The sequence below is a fragment of the Pteropus medius genome, unplaced genomic scaffold (assembly GCF_902729225.1).
Source record: "Pteropus medius unplaced genomic scaffold, Ma_sr-lr_union100, whole genome shotgun sequence".
Classification (NCBI taxonomy): domain Eukaryota; kingdom Metazoa; phylum Chordata; class Mammalia; order Chiroptera; family Pteropodidae; genus Pteropus; species Pteropus medius.
The window spans coordinates 10451190-10474699 of record NW_024350319.1 but is presented as its reverse complement, the minus strand read 5'-3'; the positions used below and the strand labels follow the sequence as shown (position 1 = coordinate 10474699).

The 23510-nt window shown below is 33.3% G+C and overlaps 2 protein-coding genes across 13 annotated transcripts in view; one reads left to right on the top strand and one right to left on the bottom strand.

The window, feature by feature from the left end:
• The window catches only part of ZZZ3 (zinc finger ZZ-type containing 3), an 84990-nt gene extending 67188 nt beyond the window's left edge, over positions 1 to 17802 (top strand). For 4 of the 10 annotated variants that reach the window (XM_039838633.1, XM_039838632.1, XM_039838631.1 and 1 more), the window contains 9 exons: positions 2586 to 2733; positions 2817 to 2932; positions 3389 to 3460; positions 4447 to 4548; positions 5411 to 5506; positions 7549 to 7701; positions 13456 to 13590; positions 16105 to 16205; positions 16514 to 17800. In XM_039838633.1, coding sequence (XP_039694567.1) covers positions 2586 to 2733; positions 2817 to 2932; positions 3389 to 3460; positions 4447 to 4548; positions 5411 to 5506; positions 7549 to 7701; positions 13456 to 13590; positions 16105 to 16205; positions 16514 to 16658 — 1068 coding nt within the window. In that variant the 3' untranslated portion in view covers positions 16659 to 17800. Of the gene's footprint in view, positions 1 to 2585; positions 2734 to 2816; positions 2933 to 3388; positions 3461 to 4446; positions 4549 to 5410; positions 5507 to 7548; positions 7702 to 10767; positions 10855 to 13455; positions 13591 to 16104; positions 16206 to 16513 lie in introns of those variants that run through there. The other 6 variants (XM_039838637.1, XM_039838635.1, XM_039838636.1 and 3 more) reach the window with 4 other exon arrangements.
• Positions 17803 to 22034: 4232 nt separating this feature from the next.
• Positions 22035 to 23510, bottom strand: part of AK5 (adenylate kinase 5) — a 195426-nt gene continuing 193950 nt past the window's right edge. The window contains exon 15 of one of the 3 annotated variants that reach the window (XM_039838641.1): positions 22035 to 23385. Coding sequence is in view for 2 of the 3 variants with exons in the window: in XM_039838642.1 (XP_039694576.1) it covers positions 23317 to 23385 (69 nt within the window). In the remaining variant the exon portion in view is untranslated. The remainder of the gene's footprint in view (positions 23386 to 23510) is intronic. The other 2 variants (XM_039838642.1, XM_039838640.1) reach the window with 2 other exon arrangements.

Below are 23510 nucleotides of genomic sequence, written 5' to 3'. Positions count from 1 at the left end.
TTATGATCTTTTCCTGTTGCCTCCCATAGTGTTTTTCTTCTGCTTTTCTGACTTCAGCATTAATGAAGCTAAAAGAAAAAATACTTCAGGATTTATTAACTGCTTTAATTTTAATTTTGAGTTACTTTTGTAACTCAGCATAGTAAGATAGAAGACAATGGTGATAAAAGCAAAAACTCGATTTTAAATGCCTTAAGGTGTTTAAGATTAAGATTGCCAAATCCAAGAGGAAGAGTTATAAATTTTACTTAATTTTGAAATGTCCTTTATTTTAGTGTGAAAATTCCATTTAATATTCTGTTTTCTTTAAAATAGAACTTTCATATTTAACAGTTAACCAATTGAAAATGATTCAAATTTTTATCAAAACTTTTTTGGTATGTAAATATGGAGATAATCTAAACGCTTTTATGTTATAATGTGTGTCGTAAATTAGGGACCCACTAATTGTTCAGTAAATTTGAGAGGCATAATATTAATGAGCATTGCGTGAAAAGAATAAAACTGAAAAACTATGAAAAAGAATCCTCTTCTTCACCTTAAAAAAGAAAAACTTAGCCTGTGTAGCATGATAACTTTAGTTATTATTTATCAATTTTTAATGGATCACAAAAGTGATCTAACAGGTATTGAGGGAACAACCCTGGGGACTTTGTTTCATTTAGGTGTATTAATTTATTTTTTGGATTTTTCTAGCTATAACATTTACTTGGCAAATATTCCTTTCTCTCCATGCTATAAGAATATTGACTATCATGATGGATATAGAATCTATATGTTGATTTGTTAAAACTTGCTTATGTTTCTATAACCACATCATATCATTCCTGTTATATAGTACGCCCACTTAGGTGTTTATTGATTCTGCATCGTTGTTATTAAACTCTTTGCTGGTGCAAGAAGATATAGTACTTATAATGGTTACTTACAGTGGATCCAACTAAAACAGATAGTATTAGAAAAGTAAATATTAATAAAAAATAAATTAACCTTAGTTTTATTTTATTCATGTTCCTGGGAAGGCAAAAAGATACAGTTAGGCACATTTACTAAATTTGTGTGCACTTGGTTATTTGCAGCTTTGGTTTAGAGCTGAATTTCTTTCACTTTATCTCAGAAGCAGATGTGATATTGACAGTCTTAAAATTTTTTAGAAAAATATACAGATATATATATTAAATATGTCATGAAAGATACTTTAGTAATTATGAAAAACTTAGTTCCCGGGAAAGAAATATTTCTACTAGATTCACTTTAGAAATTTGATTCTTTTGTTTTTATAGTTACTCATATATACTTAATTTGCCTGTTTTCTTTAGGTTTACTGTATTAGTTAAGTTGTTGACATGTGATCTGTTTGTTTTAGTGGACATCTAGAAACTCCTTATTAAAATTGAGGAAAACTTGTAGTATGTATTAGTATATAGAACACAGGGAACATTTATAGCTTACTAGCTTTTTTTGGTGTTACCATCATTACTTTCTTTGTTATTACCATCATTACTAATTTTGTAAAAGTTGAGCTTTAGATTTATATGAACTATTATGAAAATGATGGTAATAATTTAATATGTCATATGCAAAATGAAAATTAAGAATTGTGCTGCAAAGTGGATTTTGCTTGTCAGTTTCATAATTTATGACCTGATTTCTTTTCTCGTTTTATTGTGAGAAATATTAAGTACACCAAAAAGTTGAAAGTATTGTAGTTAACACATATCTACCCCCTAGATTCTACAATTATTATTTTACTATATTTACTTTATCATATATCAGTCCTACTATCCATCATTCCATCTTACTTCAAGATGGAATGCATTTGATGCATTTCAAAGTTGCAGACATATATTTTCACACCAAAACACTTCAGAATGCATATTGTTAACTAAAATTCCTTTTTTAAATGTTTTTAAGGTAAAATTTACATACAATGAAATTCTTAAATCCTAATTGTAATCTGTGAATACTGAAAAATGCATCCACCTATGTAACCCAAATTCCTATCAAAAGATACTGATCATAATGACCTGGTAATAGTAATTATGACAACTAATGATTTCCCTAAAGGTGGTTGGTAAAGTAACTGATTTCCAAGTAAATTAAAGGTATAGTTTTGATTCTTAAGATGTCATTTTTTTTTGCATGTGGTAAAAATTATATACTGTGAAAATAATTCTTTGTTTGATGGATAAGTCATGAATATTGGGATATATTTCAAATGAATTCTGCGTATCAAGTCTCCTCTCTTGCAGTCTAACACATTTTCTTTTCTTAGACATAAAACCTTTCTTTGCTTTGCTATTTATGTTTAAAGTGTGTTAATGACAAAGTGCAATATATTTATGTAGTTCAGCTTTAGAGATCTAAAAATAGTGCTTCTGTTTTGTTAAATTGATTCTTCCTTTACTTGTTTTTATCTTTACCATTTAATATTTAGACTATATTAACTTTATGGGCTATTAGATTTAAACAGTGTTTAGAAATGCCCAGTTAATGATTATTTGGATTTGGAGTCATCTGAAAATTTGGCTATAGTTGCTAATTTCTTGAATTAAATTTAGACTCACTTTATTTTTTCTCCCCAGGCCGATATAGGGCTTCCATATCCACAGAGAGTTGTTCAGTTGCCCGAGATTGTATGGGACCAATATACCAATAGCCTTGGGAACTTTGAAAGAGAATTTAAAAATCGTAAAAGACATACTAGGAGAGTTAAGCTAGTTTTTGATAAAGGTAAGAAATTATATAAGAATTTAAGGAGAGAAATATGTGGCAAAGTCTTGCTTTAATAATCCTATACATGGTCTTCTTTTTAGTAGGTTTACCTGCTAGACCAAAAAGTCCTTCAGATCCTAAGAAGGATGGAGAGTCCCTTTCATACTCTATGTTGCCTTTGAGTGATGGTCCAGAAGGCTCAAATAGTCGTCCTCAAGTAAGCAGTATAAAATGTCGAGAAAGAAAATTTGAATTATAGACAAAATATTTTAACATTTTACTGATTTGTATTCTTAAAATTCAAGCAGTCTTTCAGTGAGGATAGCAAGGACATGAACTTTGAAGTTAAAGAGAAACCGGGATTGGAATCCCAACTCTTAACACTTACTGGCTGTGGAACTCCACATGTCATTTATATTAATCTGTCCAAGCTGCAGTTTCCTTTTGTACCAACGTGACTAATATTACATATATTGTAGAATTGTGAGGATTAAATGAGTAATATGTGTAACATGCCTAGTACAGGGCCTGACACATAATATTTATTCCAAAAAAAGAGCTTTTTTACTAAAATATTTTTTGAATTAATAAAAAATTCCACCATTTGTATATTATTTGGCTATATCAAAGAGAAGTCTTTGTTATTTTGACAAAAGCCTTGTTTTATATGCAGATGATAAGAGGACGTCTGTGTGATGATACCAAACCTGAAACATTTAACCAATTGTGGACTGTTGAAGAACAGGTAATAGATATTTCTAAACTGTGTAGGTTAGAAAAAAAAAAAAAGTTAAAATTAGAGTATTATGAGTAAAGTGTATCTTGTATATCATCCCTCTTAACTATGAATTAAAAATATTTAAACTTATTTCTGTATGCCTTTTTTGCACACTTCAAGAATTTGGATTTTGAGCAGATACGAAATCCTGTTTGGGGATGATTTTTAAAGAAGGAATCTGGGTTTTGGGAGAGGGGTTGAAAAAGGTAGTGAAATAGATGGAATTAAGTTTTTATATGCAGTTTGGGGAGAGAGAAAAACTTGAGGCCAAGTATAGCTGTGCCTTAGTGAATTCATATTCTCTTCTGGAGGGGAGCTGACAAAGCCAGGTCAGAGTGTTCTGTTACATTTTGGCATACAGCTTGGATTGTTTGTGGGTAAGATTTGAGAGACACATCTCTTTCTCCCATGAGGATTAATCCCACAGCTGTGATAAGTTTATCAAAAGTTTAAGAATCTTTATTTCACGTGTCCAGTTTATTCTGCATCTTTAGGACTATAGGAGAATTTAGGAAATAGGTCAGAATGTTCAAATCAAATATTAGAATGGAGGACCACACAAAGGAGAGAAATGTCTCTTAGTATTCTGTCTAAATCCAAATGAATTTATATGTTTTTGTCAAATCTATAGGGGGTGAGTCTAAACATAGTCTAGCAAGAAAAGATGGTCAGTGGAAATCACCAAGATATGTAGAATATTAATATAATTTTTTGTGCTGTCTTTTTACTGAAGTGAATAGAAAATCATTATAAGGTCATCTATAGGTTTATTCTCTAATTTCATTTTCCCTGTGATGTCTATAAGTTGCTTACTAGAAATTTTCCCTACCATGAGGATTTCTAGTACCTAACCTCCAAAGATGGTGAGAGAGTTTGTTAGTTTAAAATGAAATGTGAATATATTTAGAAACTCAGTATTCAACTTTCTTAAATTTGGTTTGGGTTTGGCTTAGAAAAAGCTTGAACAGCTACTCCTGAAATATCCTCCTGAAGAAGTAGAATCTCGACGCTGGCAGAAGATAGCAGATGAACTGGGTAATAGGACAGCAAAACAGGTAATTGAGGAGATGGCTCCACATTGTTGATATATTTCTGATAGTTTTTTTTAAATGAAGGGTAATGCATCTGACATCAGATCTGCAGCATCGTTTTTAGCTACAGAATGTACTACAGTACGTACGGTTTTTAAAATTAGCATTGTATACTTTCGTGTTGATATCAGAAACAACTTGAGATAATTCTGCATTGGATTATTACTAAATACTAAAAAAAATTAAAATGTAATGAGCTTAGTGTCTCTTGAATGATTGAGTATACCAGTTACATGCTTTTTGGTTAGACTATGCTAATAGCTTTGTGACATTGCCTTACTCGGTGTTCCCTGGTTATAGCTCAAAAAAAAAAAAAAAACAAAACCACCTAGCAGTTTCACCTTCACATTCCCATCGATATTAATAATTGTGTTTTTGTTTTACAAGCATGCATACTCACAAGTTGAAAATATTTATTTACTTTTGGAATCAATTTAGTGATTTTTTGGGGGTGGGGGTCTGGATTTTAAAATGTATCTTTGGCAGTTTAAAATTATTTCTACATTTATGGTAAATTTTTAATTGTTCTCATTCATTTAGATACTCATATATATTTTAATTTTTAAAAACTATTCTGGTATTACAGACTTGTATGCAGAGGAGAATGATTCAGTAGAAAACGAATAAGTGATGATATAGGATAGAATGATTAATTGTAGAGCATTTAGCAGTAAATCCTGACTCAACAGTACTTTAGGACCTCTCATACACTCTAATAGAAAACATAAACACTTAGATTAGTACATTTCAGAACAGTGCAAAAAAAAAGCCATTCAGGTATTGCATGTTTTGTCATTATGTTAAAAGGCTTGTCATGTTTCCTTAGGTTGCCAGCCGAGTGCAGAAGTATTTCATAAAACTAACGAAAGCTGGTATTCCTGTCCCAGGCAGAACACCAAACTTATATATATATTCCAAAAAGGTAAAAATAAAATAGAAGAAAATAGATCTTAGATTAAACTCATCAGAGTCAGAATTGTGTGTGCAAATATATACGTTTATCAGAACAGAGTTGTTTTATTTTTAAAATTTGACTCACTCTAAGCATTTTGTTGTATTGGGTATAAACAGAGGGTGGGATTCCATTATTGCTACTCAGTGAAATTGAGCTAGCTTTAATGATGTTCATTATTTTCTTAGAAGTAGGTTAGTTTGTGTGATTGAGTGCTACTCAAAAGATTTTAGAGTAAATGTATATCAGAAAGGCCTTTATGATGTTGAAATTATTAGGATGTTCGACAATCAGTTTCTGGTTTTTTTTTAGCTGTGCTACATAAATCCAAGAATAGAAATATTGAAGATATTTTATTTAATCCTCACTACAGTTCTAGAAGTGTAAGGAACATTATCACCTTCGCTTTACTGATAATAATGTTAATAGCTAACTGTTATTCTTACTGTTGAATGCTCTAGACCAGGTGCTGTTCTACAGCTTTTTTAAGGATGAGAAAACTAGGCTTTAAGATACGTTGAATAAATTGTTTTATTACATCACTAATAAGTCTGGAAACTATTGATCCTCTGATTCTAATCCCAGATCATTTCCATTATTCTCTGCTTGTCTCTATAGTGAAAAAGCTACCATCTTCTTCTCATAGAGAACACACTACATTAGGTTGTAGCCAGTTTTTTGCTTTAATTAAAAAAAATAAGGTACATAATTGGCCTTCTTTCATTTCCTTAGTAAATCATCCTGATACTTTTCCACCACTGACATTCTTCACATGAGAAGCTAAGAGTATATCTAATGCTGTTACCTTTCTTTATTGAAGCTAACTATTTTATATAATTGTACATTAAGGATATTGTCTATACAATATACAATTCTTTGTTTTACAAGTTTTGTTTTTATTCTTTTTACCAAGTTTTGGAAGCTTGTTTTAATTTGTCAATTGTTGTAAATATTTTGGACTTTATTTTTTTCCCAAATATAGCATTACCTGTGTTAGATATGTAGAATTCATTCTATAACTTCAGAATATTGGAACTTTGATAAACTAGCATTCAACTTAACAACTTAACAGTTTAACTCTAATATTTATGGTTAGTTTCTAAGTTAACTTTAGAAGTCTTATGCACCTTATATTTTCACATCTAAGACTCAGTGATGATGACAAAAGAAAATACTAAAGAAACCTAAATGTCTTCCTTCCTTTGGATGCATGAATTTTAAGTTAACAGACATTTTGACTGTAGATATGTAGCCCAGCCATAGATGGAGTGATTCTTTGCTAGGGTTATAGTTTGCATTTTAAAACAGATAAAATGATGGTTCTCCATATAGCTGAGGTTATTCTTTGTGGCTGTGCTGTCAATGAAGAGAGAAAGTCAGCATATTGGCTGAGAGTGGGGGCTTTGGCACTACACAGGCCTAGTTTGTAATATTGGTCTACCATTCTCTAGCTGCAACACTTTGAACAAGAAACAATCTCTTCATGTCTCTATTTCTTCATATTTAAATTAAAGATGATAATAACTACTTTATAGGAATGTTATGAGGATTAAATGACATTCCATAGAGTAAGCAATCAGTCAGTGTTAGGTACTGTTTTCAGACATTGATCATGTGGAAATTTTCCTTGATAGTTTTAGTTTTATATCTGGCTTAGGCTTCTTCATCTTTCTCGATATTCTATAAGACGACTATATAACAGGAGTTCATTAAATGCCAAGAGTGTGATAAATGCTGTTAATACAAATATAAACTAGATAACGAGTGTGTGGTTCATTGTACCGTTCGTTGTTGGGGTATTTCCCATATATATATATATATATATATATATATATATGTATTTTAAAGGCTATTTGTACTTTAAAAATCCAGATAACAGAAAAAGCAGTCACGTAAAAGTATGCTAACAAAGGTGCTAATAGACTTGCAGGAAGTGACATTTATATTTTTATATTATTGATCCATTTAATGACTTTCCACTGTTCCAATTAAAAATTTGTTTTCTCACTTAGTCTTCAACAAGCAGACGACAGCACCCCCTTAATAAGCATCTCTTTAAACCTTCCACTTTTATGACTTCCCACGAACCTCCAGTGTATATGGATGAAGATGATGACCGATCTTGTTTTCATGGCCACATGAATACTGCTATCGAGGAGGCATCAGTAAGTTATTTATTTATGTTATATATTTACATTTATCTATGAATTATACAGATTAGGGTACAGAATGAGAGCACCCGGATTTTCTAATGATTCCTACTCTTCAGAGAATTTTGATTTCTTTTAATTAACCTCAAATATATGGGATTTTTAATAATGTGTGTAAAAATATTTTTTATAAAGAAATTTTCAAACATATACAAAAATAGAATAATATAATAAACCCACATGTACCCATCACCCTACTTCAACAGTTATCAGTTTGTGGTAATCTTGTTTTCAGCTATGCTTCCTACCCGCCCCAACTTTGTCAGAGATTATTTTGGAGCAAGTCCCAGACATTACACAATATCATTATGTTTGTAAAAGGTAATTCTTTATGTAATCAAATATACAGTCAGTTCACATTTACCCAGTTATAAATTGCAGTAGATTTTCTCCTTCCTTCTTACCTCTCTCCTTCCTTCTCTCTCTCTCCTTTTACCCATCTCACAATTTTTTTTTGTTATGAAAAACTGGGTTATTTGTTTTATAGACTTTACCACTGTGTGGATTTTATTGTTTGTATCTCCTTGGTGTCATTTAACCTGTTTCTCCATTCCCTGAATTTCCTATAAATTGATAGTGGTCTAGATAATTGATTAGATTCAGATTAGTTTGTTTCTTAGGGTGGGCAGGACTACTTCATGTCTTCTTTTATCAGTCTGGTCATCTGTCCTTTTTTGACATAGCAGCCATTCATCATTGCCTAGGTTCATTAATTTATTACATGTTATAAAATAGTGCTATTCTTTCATTTGTTCTTCATTTATTTGATAGAATATTCTATAAAATAAACCCTCCTCATCAACTATTTGATTATCTTAAGGTACTTATTAAAAAGGGCAGCATAACTGCTCAATTCTTCCTTTGATTTTCTTGTTTTTATTTTTATTTTATTATTTTATTATTTGATTTTCTTGTTTTAAAATAATTTGTTCTCTAATATCCTCCAAAAATAACTAATGAGGTTTTTAAAATTTGTATTCTCATGAACTGTTAGACTCCAGTATATTTAATGTGTTTCAGTACATTGATATTACTGTCGTTATTAGTGTTCAAATTGATCCATTGGTCAGTTGTAACATATTCAGGTTGGATTTTGAATCCTTTTGACAAGACTCTAGTAGCCTTTGATAGTTTCCTTACTGTCTGGTGTGACAAGGAAATTCCAGGCTTGTCTTATACATTTCCTGCCTCAGACCTTGAGTCAGTCCAGTCTTCGCTCTGGGAATGTTGCTTCTGCTTGATCGATCTTTGTTTCTGGCCTTTTTAGTGAACAGAGCTGGGAAATATATTTCTGTTCAAAGATAAAAGACATCAGTTTATATTTTTTGTTTCAAATTCGGTGTGAGGACTATGGAGATTTTACTTTCCCTAATTGATCTTAAATATATATCTCCTTTCTCCCATGCTGAAAATCTCATATATCGGTAATATCAACATAATATTCCCTTTTTTTGTGTCTCACATTGATCACAAGTCTCAGAATATAATACTAACACTACCATCAACAAATTGATTACTGAAAACAATTTTTTTAACAGTTCTTTTTTGCATAGGATATATCCCACTACAGAAGTAAATCAAATAACACTTTTTAAATCTACTTGGACGAATTCCTCTCTGTTTCATTGACTGGATGCTAATTTAGTGACTTCATTTCATTTCACTTTCTACTCATAGCGATTTTTTTTTATTGGTGTTAATATTTTTATTATCTTGAAATCCCATTTCCTCAATAATTAATCATGATTCTGATTCCTTGTTTAAACCACAAGATTACTTTATATCTTTCATAATATTCTGATTATATATAATAATTGGAAAAAGAGATTTTATTGAAAAGTTATCAAATAAAAAAGTAAGTCTCCTTTGTTCTGTTTCTAGATTAATCAAATATTGATTTTATACTTTGGTATCAGACTGATAAAATGACTACATTCTTTAAAAAGATTTTTTTAAACTTGTCTTTTGTGAAACGGCTAATATCTGCTGTGTTTTAAGATGGCATTTGTGTGTAATTTCGTATTTTGTGAATATTAGAACTGTTCATTTAAGAAATATTTACGTATATTTAATAAAAGGTTCTGCTAGAGGTCAGCTAAATAGTTGTAAACCAAATATCTATGATCTTTGCTAGTATAAATTTTAGTCTTATGGGAGTAGATAAATGTGTAATCATGTCAATAAGTTACAGATTTTAAAAAGTCCTTACAAAATAGGTGTATTATAATTATTCAAGAGGTACTTAATTTCAATTGAAAGTGTAAGTAGGAGACCTGAGTAAGTGATAGTCAAGCTGGCAATTGAAGGATGAATAAACTCTAGCCAAGTGAGGAGTGGTAGGTGGATATTTAAAAGAAGTACACTTTGAGAAAATTGGCAAAATATAATATAGTAGATTTAATTTAACTTTTGCTTGGTTGGTTTTATTTAAATGAGCACCAATTCAATTCATCCTGATTACTTTAAAATAGCTATTCAAGTGTATAGTTCCGTCTTATACACGAGAGATAAATTCCAAGACAGCCAGTAGATTTCTGAAAGCTCAGTACCAAACCCAGTATATACTGTGTTTTTTCCCATACATGCGTGCCTATGATAAAATTTAATTTATAAATTAGGCAATTTCACAGATAGAATATTTATTATTACTGTAGATCTTAGCAACCTTAGCATACAATTTCTTTTCTTTCCTCTAATTTAGTTGAGAGTTTTTACCTTTCATTTCAAGAAAGCACTTGACAGCTTCTCTTTGACATCTCCGAATTACCAACATCACTACTCTTGCATTTGAGGGCCATTATTAACTAAAATAAGGGTTACTTGAACACAAGCACTGAGATATTACAAGAGTCTGATACCCAACATAGTTACTAGGTGACATGCAATTTAGATATGCTGGACAAAGGAATAATTTATGTCCCGGGCAGGACAGATCGGAATGATGCAAGATTTCATTATGCTACTCAGAACTTAAAGCTTATGAATTGGTTATTTCTGGTATTTTTCATTTAATGTTTTCAGACTGCAGTTGATCATGGTCAATGGAAACTGTGGAAAGCAAAATTGCGGGTAGGGCGAGACTACTGTTTTTAATGAAGCCTCTGGTGGTAAAATTTATAGATTTTAATTTTTCAGAAAAGCAATAACTAGAGAGACAATATGATTACATGTCTATACTGCCTTAGTTTTGAAACCCATACACCATTTTCATTCCATTGGAAATTAGTCATAGTATTTCCCCTTTAGATAAATTTAAAATAATTATAACTAGGAAATCTGTTTATGGATACTTTTTTTTGGAATTTTTTTTTCCTCCTCTTTAATTCCCTCCTCTCCCACTTCCACCCTTGACCTATGGATGTTGCCGTTTCCCCTTAAGAACTGGATCTCTGAAGGCAGGTCGTCTCTTCCCATGTGCTCATGTGGCGCACCCAGGGCCTGGCGCACCCGGGCTATGGTCCATGGCTCCACCTGGGGCACGAACCCAGGATCTTCTGCGTGTAAAGCAGATGTGCTAACCACTACACTATGGAGCCACCCCTGGAATTTTTAACTATGATAAATATAGAACAAAATTTACTATTTTTAACCAATTTTAAGTGTACAGCTCAGTAATGTGAAGTACACATTCATGGTATGTAGTCTTCAGAACTCTTTACAGCTTGCGAAACTGAAACTCTAAATCCGTTAAACTACATCTCCCCATTCCCTCCTTCTTTAAGCCCTTAGCAGTTCCAATATTTCTTTATGTCTCTATGAATTTGACTATTCTAGGTATGTCATTTAAGTGGAATCATACAGTTTTTGTCCTTCTGTAACTGATTTATATCACTTAGCATAATGTCTTCAGGGTTCATCCTCTTATAAACGTGTCATAACTTCCTTTCTTTTTAAGACTGAATAATATTCCATTGTGTATATAAACCACATTTTGTTTATCCATTTATCTGTCATGGGCACGGATTACTTTCACCTTCGGGCTGTTATGAATACTGCTGTGAACATGGGTGTATGAATATATATTTGAGTCCCTGCTTTTATTCCTTTGGATATATACCCAGAAGTGGAAATGCTGGATCACATGATAATTCTCTGTTTAATTTTTGAGGAGCCACCATACTGTTTTCCATAGTGGCTAGAATATTTTACATTCTCACTAACAGTGTTCAAGGGTTTCAATTTCTCTAAATCCCTTCCAATAATGTTTTTTGTTTTGTTTTTTTTTTAAATTTTGATAGTAGTCACCCTAATAGGTGTGAAGTAATTTAACTTTTCTTAATCTCAGTCTTATTGACCAAATTTTATGCTATCCTTAGACTTAAAATGCAAATTAAAAAATTTAGCAGAATAAGTACTCTGTATTTGCTTAAAATATCTGAATTTAATAAATTTCATTATAAAATTTCTTACTATATTATTTAATTATATAGCTCACATCATATTTATGTATTTATTAGATTATGTTGTCTTTCCCAGTGGTGACATAGGAAAGCAGTATCTTTAGTTGACAAGAATTTGAAATAGATGAAAGATAGTGGGAGACAGGTGAAATGTGAGATTGTAAAAAATCTTTTATCCAACTAAGGACTTTGGACCAGATGCTGAAGACTTTGGGAGATTTTAAGTAATGGTGAGTGTAGAGGAGAGAGTGGGTACTATAGAGGACCGATTTGAGAGAAATTAGAAAGTATTAAATAGTGACAGAATTTGTTGGATTAGATATAAGATTGGTGAAAAATTAAGGATAACTGATTTAGGCTTTGGACTGCTGAGTGTATAAAAAATTAGTTAAAGAGTCAGATGAATCTGAGTTCAAATCATTGGACTTCACAACTAATTAACTATGTGACCTTAAGCAAATGTTATAATTTCTATACATGTCAGTTTCCTTGTTGTAAAATAAACATACTAACTAGTTAATAATACCTAACATGGAGAGCAGAAAGGGTGGGAAGTGCCCAAGGGTTCTCTGATCCAGGATTGGGAATCGATAGACCCTAGGGGTCAGTGAATTGGGGATGCTTTTAGGAATGTTATGGAAATTAGTGACCATGGGGTCAGTCATGAGGAAGCAAAGGAAAGTAATGGATTCTGGGTGATAGCACAAATAAATTGGGAGAATAGGAAGCACTTAGTGATTCATCTATCAGCTTCAGCTTCATATATTTATATAGTTTTTATTATTCATTTCTTTTATACTCTTCTAAATTATCTTTGTAACTTATTACATCCCTTTGATCATTGCGCATACAGAGCTGAAAGCAAAGGAGAGATTGGCTTGTTTGTTGTCAAAAAGATGTTATAGGATTTACTTGAGGAAGCATAAAAATCTTTTAGATTGCAGAAGGGGCGCTTCTTGCAGATCAGGGAGAAGTAGATTATAAGGATACTCTGAAGTAGCCTGGAGTCTGGACAGAGTGCATCTGCATTTAGTGTATGACAGGTGGGAGTCATGCTGTGTTTCCCTGGTACTTGGATTATGCAGTAGCCTACTACAATTCAGTTGCATTAAGAAGTCCTCCGAAAGTATTAGTCTGAAATATTGCTAAAAATAGCATTAGTATTCTGTGAGCACTGAAAGGTGAGTTACCTTAAAAGTGAAAAAATATCTTGTCAGTAGAAAAATATTCTATATTTCTGTTTCTTACACTTAATTCATTTTAATTATCAAACTAACATTTTTGTTTTATGTTTTGTTCTTTTCAATAGGATGAAGAAAGTGTCCCTATCATGTATAGGAATTTACCTGAATATAAGGAACTATTACAGCTTAAAAAGTTAAAGAAGCAGAAACTTCAGCAAATGCAAGCCGAAAGTGGATTTGTACAACATGTGGGCTTCAAGGTAAAAAATTCTACTTAATCTTACTATTTACTTAATTTTTGAAAGGGCAATAAAATAATATCTAAGGTGATTTTGAAGCTTGAAACTCCAGTTTCCAAGCATATATAGGTAAAAGTAAGTTAAGCTCTTATCCTGTTCATTTATACAAAGTAGTGTGCCACAATTATTGATGTCAAGAGGTTTACAATTCAGTAGAGAGAAGACACACAGATAAGGTATCTATACTTTGAGGTAAAATATGAGATGAGAGGTTGCTGTCTAGCTGTTTCTCTTTATGTCCCAGATTTACTGATATAATTGCCAAAAATTGTATATATTTAAAGTGTACTAATATTTAAGGTTAAAAAAAGCACCTCACATAGGCATGCTGTGCATTTTGTGCGTTGGAGCGGGGAGTGAGAACACTAAAGGCATACTCTCTCAGCAAATTTCAAGGATTGCATATTTAAAAATTATTATTAAACAATCGCAATACTGTACGTTAGATCTCCAGAACTTATTTATTTTATAATTGAAAAATTTGTACCCATTGACAGACATCTTCCCATTTCTCCTATTCTCCAGCCCCTGGCAACCACCATTCCACTCTCTCCTCTGAGTTTGACTGTTTTAGATTCCACCTACCTATAAGTGAGATCATACAGCATTTGTCTTTCTGCATCTGGCTTATTATGCTGTGTCCTCTAGGTTCATCCATGTTTTCCCAAATGGCAGATTTCCTTCTGTTTTAAGGCTGAATAATGCTCTGTGTGTGTGTGCGCGCGCGCGCCATGTTTTTCTTATCCATTTATCCATGAAATTATTTTTCTTTTTGTTGCTGTTGTTCATAGATCAGAAATTTCTTTTTCCCTTTCAGATTCAATTATCTCTACTCTTCTTTGAGAGGCTAGTTCAGTTATCTCTACTGTTCTTTGAGAGGCTAGTAGAAATACATTTATTCATAGCACAAAATTTTAAAATACTCATTATGTTTCCGGTACTTTGCTAGAGATTCGGCAGTTAAACAAGACAGAGTCAGTTCCTGCCCTTTTTCTGTTTTCATCTCATAAGGAATTTAGAGAAGTTAAATAAGTCAAATAGTTCAGTATGACTAGAGTGCCTACTGGAGAGTAGTGAGAGGCTATTGAGGTGCCTTGGAAATTTTGCTAAGGAGTTTAAACTGTCCTAAAAGATTGGGGAATCGTTGAATGATTTTAAGCAGAGAATAACATGAAATTTGTATTTCAGAAAGATCATTCTTAAACTGTTTATATTGATAACCTTCAGTGAGGCAGTGGATTTAGAGTGGATAACTCTTAATTTCTGACTGCTATGTTGCTAATTTTTTTTAACAATGATGTATTTGTGTATGTTATTTATGTGGCTGAAAAAAATGAAGTCAAGGAATAAAAGATCATTCTTACCTTAGTATGGAGAATACATAGGAAGAAAGCAAGGCTTGAGGCAGGGAGACTACATTAGAGATTCTTTTGATAATTTAGACAAAAGATGAGCATGTCCTGAAATTGACTGTAGAAGTAGAGATTGTTAAGAACCCTTGAGGCATTAGAATTGACTGTACTTGATGAGATTGAAGAAAATAATAATGAAACCACGAACTAAATAGATTTGCTGGTAGCAGTATACATAAAAATTCTGATGTGTGCTGTGACTGATAAATTGAAATTTAAAACAAAATTTTATACCTCTGGTCCTCTGGCGTGGCCATTAACCAGACTATTTTAAATGATTTTTCCTCTTGATCTTTCAGTGACCCTACTTTTCTTTAGAGATTTTCCCAATTGACGGCTCTGGCCGTTAAAGAGGAAACTCATAATTTTGCTGCAAGACCCAGCTATGGCTTGTTGGCCAGTCAGGCAGCTAGCTACTCTAGTTGGTCTGATGATCAAAGAAAACTAGAAATGAGATTTACTTTGATTTCTAAAATAGCACAAGAACACACTGAGGACTGTCACAATGCCACCACAGTGAGAAAGAGCTAGATCTGCCTTTTCTTCATGGTGGGCATTGGTTATTAGGAGGCTTAAGGCTTTGAAAATAGTTCAGTAAGATAGAAGTTTCAGAGAGGATTTTGTGTTCACCAGGGTTTATGTTACGTACGATAGCCTATTAAATTGTTCTGTGACATATTTGGATAGCTTTAACTATGGTATTAAGTCAGGGGTTCTCAATCACCGTCATTGTACACTGGTATGAGCTACTTTTCAAATTATTAGTTGCTAATAATTAGATGCCCAAGTTTGTCAATGATTTTCTTAAAATTAAAAAAAAAAACCATATTAAGGTTATTTCCTATAATGTCCCCTCTCACCCACCTGTAGCTTGATCTTGAATAGATGGAATTTCAGCTAGTTTGCTAGAATTTGTACCTAACTTAAAAACATTTTTGTGTCAGACCACTGTCTAGTGCATCTGGAAAGTGGAGATGTCTGTGTGCACAGCAGGATAAAAAAAAAAAAAAAGATTTTGGAACAATGTAACATAATACTTTTTTGCTTTCTGAATCTTTTATAGTGTGATAACTGTGGCGTAGAACCTATCCAGGGGGTTCGGTGGCATTGTCAGGATTGTCCTCCGGAAATGTCTTTGGATTTCTGTGATTCTTGTTCAGACTGGTAAGTGTTTTCTTTGTTGTAGATCTTAAATTTTGACAAGTGAAGAGTTTTTCAGCCACTAGTGAATTTAATTTTCCAAACTACTTAGAAAATAACATTAACTATGGTGGATTAAATTTTGTGGTTCTAGGCAGTTAAGAAATTTTCACTATCTGTCTCAAGTAACTTACCATTAGCGATTTTTCATGATAGATTAATGGTTTTAAACAGGTCGAGCTTTAAGGAAGTTTTGTAATATGGAGGCCAAAATGCATCCAGTGCCATGTAATAATGTATTTGTGTGTGTGTGTTTTTTTTTTTTTTTGCAGCCTACATGAAACAGATATTCACAAGGAAGATCACCAATTAGAACCAGTTTATAGGTCAGAGACATTTTTAGACAGAGACTACTGTGTGTCCCAGGGCACCAGTTATAATTACCTTGACCCAAACTACTTTCCAGCAAACAGATGACATGGAAGAGAACATCGTATACTAGTCCTCTTCAACACATAGCAATGGTATCATTGTGAGTTATGTGCACAGTTTGGAAAGATTCTCTGCTTTCCCTGAAATGACACTCACAGCATGACAGCTTCCTGAGTGTTCTCGTCAAGTCCAGCTCTGCACTGTTGTGGCTCTAGATCAGCAGCTGAACATTCCTGGTGAGCAAAGGGTTTCCTGGGTGAATTTCTCAGCACCACCCTAAAGTCTTCTCGGTGGTGATCTTAAATGGGTGAGATGGAAACGAGAGCACACATTAAAGAGAGAGTAAATTCCAAAGGTTTCAAAGAACTTGGTCATAACTATGATAAAGAGAAGACAAAGTATTTATATTACAACAGTTTAGTAGCTTTCAGTTTTGTGAAAATAGTTTTCAGCACAGAAACTGACTTCTTTAGACAAAGTTTTAACCAATGATGGTGTTTGCTTCTAGAATATACACTTTAAAAGAACTCACTGTCCCAGTGGTGGCCATTGTTGGCCTTTAGTAAATTGGAGCTGCTTAACCATATTGATGTCTAATTAATTTCTTTTAACCACAATGAACTGTCCTTATTACCAACAGCGAAAGCACTACAGGAGGCATCAGTGACATTGCTTCCTTAACCAGCTCATGGTGTGTGAATGTTATAAAATTGTCACTCAGATATATTTTTTAAATGTAATGTTATATAAGATGATCATGTGATGTGTACAAACTATGGTGAAAAGTGCCAGTGGTAGTAACTGTGTAAAGTCTCTAATTCACAACATTAATTCCTTTAAAATACACAGCCTTCTGCCTCTGTATTTGGAGTTGTCAGGGCAACTCATCAAAGAAAACTGCCTAATATAAAAATCATATATATGGTAATAATTTCCCTCTTTTGTAGTCTGCACAACATCCATAAAAGATTGTATTTTTATTACTATTTAAACAAGTGATTAAATTTAGTCTGCGCAGTGAGCAAAAGTTCACATGCATTCTTTTATACTGCTGGATTTTGTTGTGCATCATTTAAAACATTTTGTATGTTTCTTCTTATCTGTGTATACAGTATGTTCTTGAATAATGTTCATTTGTCAGGAGAACTGTGAGAAATAAACTACGTGGATACTGTCTGTTTATATTATAGAATGTTTGTTGTGACTTCCTTTAGGTTTTCGATTTTTTTTTACTAGTGTTAAACCACCTTTTTTTTTTTTTTTTTAAAGATTTGCCTTACCTATCTGTTTTTTAAAAAGAGTAAGGACTATATTATGGAAAAGAGGGTGAACTTGAGAAGTTCCATAAAAGATGGTAACATTTTCACTGTGTATGCTGAAATGCTAAATTAAACTAGGTTATAAAAAAGAACACATACTATGGTGAAGAAAAAGGCAGTTATGTCCAGATGTGAAAACTAAACTTAGGTTGAAAAATTTTCTCATTCTTTTGATGAAAATAAGCACCCCACATATTTAATTTAAATAGGTGGTTTTTGAAAATCACTCTATTCCCTGGAAATTATTGACTCTTGGAAAAGACTATATATATTCTAAGATTGCTTAAGTATTATACTGACCCAATTTTTAGAGTCTCCTGCTTTTTCTAATTTTAAATCAAGGAAACGTTATTTACTAGTCCTCTAATACATTGTAGGGTACTAAAATCATACCCTGAATATTTTTAATTGAGAAAAGTAATATAATCTTTAATGTAGAAATGAGAATTTTAACATAATATATTAATTAAAGATTACTGATGATGTTGATAAAATATATTGCATCAGGAAGAAAAGGAAATGGACTTGAGCATAACTTCTCACCCTGGAATTAATTGGTTGGGGAAGAGAGAAATTATTAGAATTCTGGGCTTTTTGATATTAAAAGTTAAGTGAATATGCCAGAAGACCTACCTTCAACTTGTAGCAAGACAGTAGCACTTGATGGTAACTTCTGTGACTTCTGTGTTTGTATAGGAATAATACCTGTTAGTTTTGGGGAACCATTTAGATCCATTCGGGAATCCCATAAAGTATGAATTATGCTTTGGAAGAGAGCTATGAATGATATAGTCGTTATGTGAACAGATAAACAGTAGTAGATATAACTACGTAAATGTATTTTTCAAAGGCAGAGATTTTGAGAATTTTGAATGGCAAAGATGATTATTTTCTGCTTGAGCAAGGATGTGTTTAGTTTGCATTTTTTTTAGTTCTAGGCCAATTGCCCTCTTACCCTTAAAAGATCCTAAAGGGTAGTAATAGTGGTAATGTATTGTCATTGTTTTAATTTAAGGACTGCAGGAATGGGCAGGGCTATCATTTGTAAGTAGGCCTTCCATCTTATACAAAGTATTAGCTGTGGGAGACAATATAGACCTACTTGTTAAAGCATTGCTTCTTAAGTAGTAGTCAATAGTTCAGATGTAGTATTTCCTGACATAATGTGCTTAAATTTTTTGCTAAAAACCGAAGGAACTTTTAATGACACCTAAAACGACTGCTTTAAGATTTAAGCAGAGGAGATTTTGATTTGTGTGATGTGCACTAATAATAACAAACACTGATATAGTGCTTACTATGTGCCAAGCAAGCATATTGTAAAGGATTAAATTTTCACAGCTTTATGAGGCAGGTTCATTTATTATTCTGTTTTCATGTGAGGAAATAAAAGCCCAAGAGGTTAAATAACTTGCCCAAGGTCATAGAGGTAGTAAAGTGGTGATGCTTGGATTTTAACCTAGATCAGTTGCTTCAGATTCAGTGTTTGCCTGTCTCACTACTCTATTTCCTTTTGTGTCAGACATCACTAAGGTGGTGGAGATGTGCAGGATTTGATTTTCAGTCTTTTTCCTGGTGTGTGTTTCCTAAAAGTACAAACCTGAGCTCATGTCCAGATTTATAGCACAGAATAGAGAAGCATATCTGTGGATAGGGGGAAAACACTGACATGATCTGCCATGATGAATTAGAAAGACACACACACATATCATTTACATATCCTGATTTGACAGCAAACATTTGGTCATGAGGCTTTAGACAAAGTTGGGACTAAAGCTTGTGTCTCCTGTCTCAGGTAGATGTTTCCATGCATGCTTGGTGCCTCCCACTTAAGCTAATAGTATGCCTTGTCCGTTTTTCTTCCCTTTCTCCTTTTGTTTAGATTAAATTGCAGACCACAACAATTTTGATGTATGAGGAACATTAAAAAAAAAGAAAGGGAAAATAGTATATCACATGTAGTAAGGATGTTTTGTGAAATGTCTTTTTTAGTTATAAAATGGCATGCTATATAAACTGTATTTTTTACTGTGGACAACAAAGTTGGAAGGCCATTGTTCTAGGTGCACTGGATGGGATTGGAAGTTTCCAGATAACAGGCAGGCTTTTTCTAAAGTTTATAGAGGCATTGTCCTTTTTAGGCTGTAAAATGTTTGTTTTTATTTCTAACCTGGATGAAAAATATATTTTTGTTTAATGATCCCAGGGAGGAAAAAAAAACCATAAGTTGTTTTTTCACAATTTATGTAGCTGAGTAAGTGGATTTTTGAGAGTGGCTTCCCATTTAGCTCCATGAGGACAGAGACCATCCATGTCTGTATCCCTAAGGCCTGGTTCTTAGTAGATCTCAATAAATATTTTTTTGTAGTGTGACCAGTGTTTTGCTGAGTTATATTTTTTCTCTAGGAAGGTAAGAGATACCACTTATACCTGAGTGTGTGTCTGTGGGATCCGTAGAGGGCTTGCCTCAGATCTCCTTTACAGGGCCCCATCCTATCTTATTGAGAGGATGCGGTTCAACCTCGGGTGGCTGAGAAGACTTTGGTTCTCTCTGGGATCCCAGTTAGGCCACGTATCTTGATTCTCAGCCATGTTTTTAGACTGATATAATGGAAAGGGCAGCAGAGTAGAAATTCTGGGTCTTAGTTCTAATTGTGGAAGAAGGCACTCAGTAAATTTTGACAAACAACTACCTTTTATTGAACACTAGGAACAGTAAATGATTTACATATATTCTTAACTTTTTTGATCCTCACAACACCTTTTTGAGGTTGTTTACTATTATGATTTTCACTGTAGAGATGAGAAAACTAAGGTTCAGGTGATTTCAATGTTAGCTTTCAGTAATAATTGCTTTGTGTGGGACTGAGGATACAAGCCTTGCCCTTATGGAGCTTATAGTCTAATGCAGAAGACCAGCAATAAACAAGTAAATAAAAAATATGTAGTTTTAGGTAGAGATAAATGCTGTGAAGAAAGATAATTCTTGAAGAAAAACAATGGAAGAGTGGGGACCCATGCTATCATTTTAGGTAGAATAATCAAAACATACCTCAATGACAAGGGTAAATTTGAACAGAGACCTGAATGGAGTGAGGGAATTAGCCTTGTGGATATTCTGGAGGAATAGGCAGAAAGATAGCAGCAAGGGCCCTTATCCACTAAAGAGCTTGGCTTGTTCAGGCACCATTAAGAGGGCTAATGTAGCTTTAGCTGAATGAGCAGGAGGAAAGTGGTGCAGTTGATGGGGTGAGAAGGCATAGGGCCAGATCAGTTGAGGCCTTGAATGTAGACCATTGTGATGGAGTTTGGATCGTGCTCTGATGTCTTCTATCTTCTACATACACACAAGGTCATCTACTAGGCAGAGACCTCTGAGGTCCCTTTCTGCTTTAAAATCCTATTACTTTAGAGTTGTGATGTCATTTCATGCCATTCAAATCAGTACCATGTTTTAACAGTTCTATAGAAGACCTGATTTGCATCTCTAGATACTCCAGGGGCAGCCATTTACCCCTGCTGATATTTTTCAAGAGGGCAGCCAACTACAGTTTGCTGTCTCATTTCCCTTGCCCAAGCTGTCAGAGCTGTGGTGGGCATGGACTGTGTTTGCCAATATGTGGTATGTGTGTAAAGAATGTTAATTCCTACAAAGAGTCATTTTATGTTTCCTGGCACAACTGATAATTTTCATCCTGTAACTTTCTGATTTGCTCAAATACTACTTGTGCTCCCCTATAAAGTGTGTGACAACTTGGGGTAGTAATAAAGTATTTGACAACTGTATGAGTTGTAGGAACATGCCCCTTTTTGTTTTTAGAGGCATAATTATAACCAAAGAAATTTAATTTCTTCTTTAGCAAACACTGACATTTCTATTTAAGAATGACTAAAAGGAAATACGAAAATTAACCATGTATCATGAATACACTGAGAGTTCTTTCTGTACTAGCTTGAAAGTGATCTATGGCCAAAATTAAAACCATATGAGCATATCGTAAATCTGAACTATTACTGTGTTTGCTTCTAATTCTGTTTGGAATAAGGCTTCAAATGCTTTACAGAATGATGTGAGTTACAAATAAATAGAAAACGAGTTATCCTGTGTTCCATTTACTTTATTTGTACATATCCATTTCAAGAAAAAAATGACCTTAAAAATACAGTTTTGTTTCAGAAATGGATTCTTATCTGCACAACCATTGAACAACAACAACAAAAAAAGTCATGCAAACGGAAACTGGTCTTTTGTAGTGACTGAATAGAGGCAGATGCAGTTATTCCAGTAGAATATATAAGAAGCTCTGATTTTGGCAACTGATAGCACAAAAGAGAACCCAAACTTCACTAGTTTGATGCGAGGAAACACAATTTTACATTTGCTTATGATATGGTTTGCCAACCCCTGGAAAAGGCCCATTTAAAACATACAGCATTGAGATCTGTTATAAACATTGTGTACTGACATGCCCCTCCTACCCACATCAGTTTTGCTACTGTTAGTGTATTTTTCACAGCAACAATATTAAGTAAATAGGTGATCATTTAAAATCAAAACTGTAAGTTGACATTAGTCCAATGAATGCAATCATAAATCATCTCATGCTTTAAAATTATATTTGGTCATTGACATTAATGCATAATTGCCAAAATGTACCACTAGGTACAGAAGAGACTAGGTTAGACAGTTTTCTTCAATTTGTTCTCAGCCATCATGATAGTATTCCAAGTAGCCAGTTTCATAAACATGAATAGAGAGATGTTGTTTGTGACTCTTGGGTTTTGCTATCTTGGAAAAGCAATACAATATACAATTTCACTTTTTTTTCTTATCAAATTTTTCCAGTTTAATCAGATTTCTTATCAATAATTGGCATTGTCAACCTAATCTGTCTGGCTCTAAGTTACTAGTGGATAAGCCTTGAGTCACCAGCCGAAGATGCCAGGCTTGCCCCCCCATATTACTGGCCTTCATCAGGCAATAGCATATGAATCTTGGGTAGAGGAAGGAAGATGTGATAGAGGGATGCTAGCTCCCTATTTGATGAAAGTAGACCAAATGATCGGAGGGCACAACTGACACAGATTGGCACTGCACTGCTGTCCACATACTAACTTAGCTCTGAGGTGCAACCTATATGATATAAAAGTGTGCGTGCTATTGAGTACAGACAGCTGTCTGAATTATGATGAAAAGGGTGGTTGGATAATACCAAATACACCATGCATGATTTCCAGATGCCTCTCTCAGGTCAAGCTGGGAAGCAGACAACAATGTCAGAATTTGAGGGGGACACAAAAAGTTTAACTTGAAACATTGTGTTAAGGTGTGAACTTTATAGTATTTTTCTCTGTCTCCACTCTCAACAACATGCATTTTGTCTTCAGAAAATAGCATCAATAGCTGTGCAGAGTTGAAGAAAAACTTCCTCTGGTGTCCCCTCTGCATTTATCTGTATTGAAAAGGAAAAGAAGAGAAAGTCTTAAATGTTTATAAATAAGACCATTTTTAATAATAAAAAAGTTACCTGTTTACAGTTTTGCTGTGCGAAATTTTAAAACACAAGACTCCCAAAAC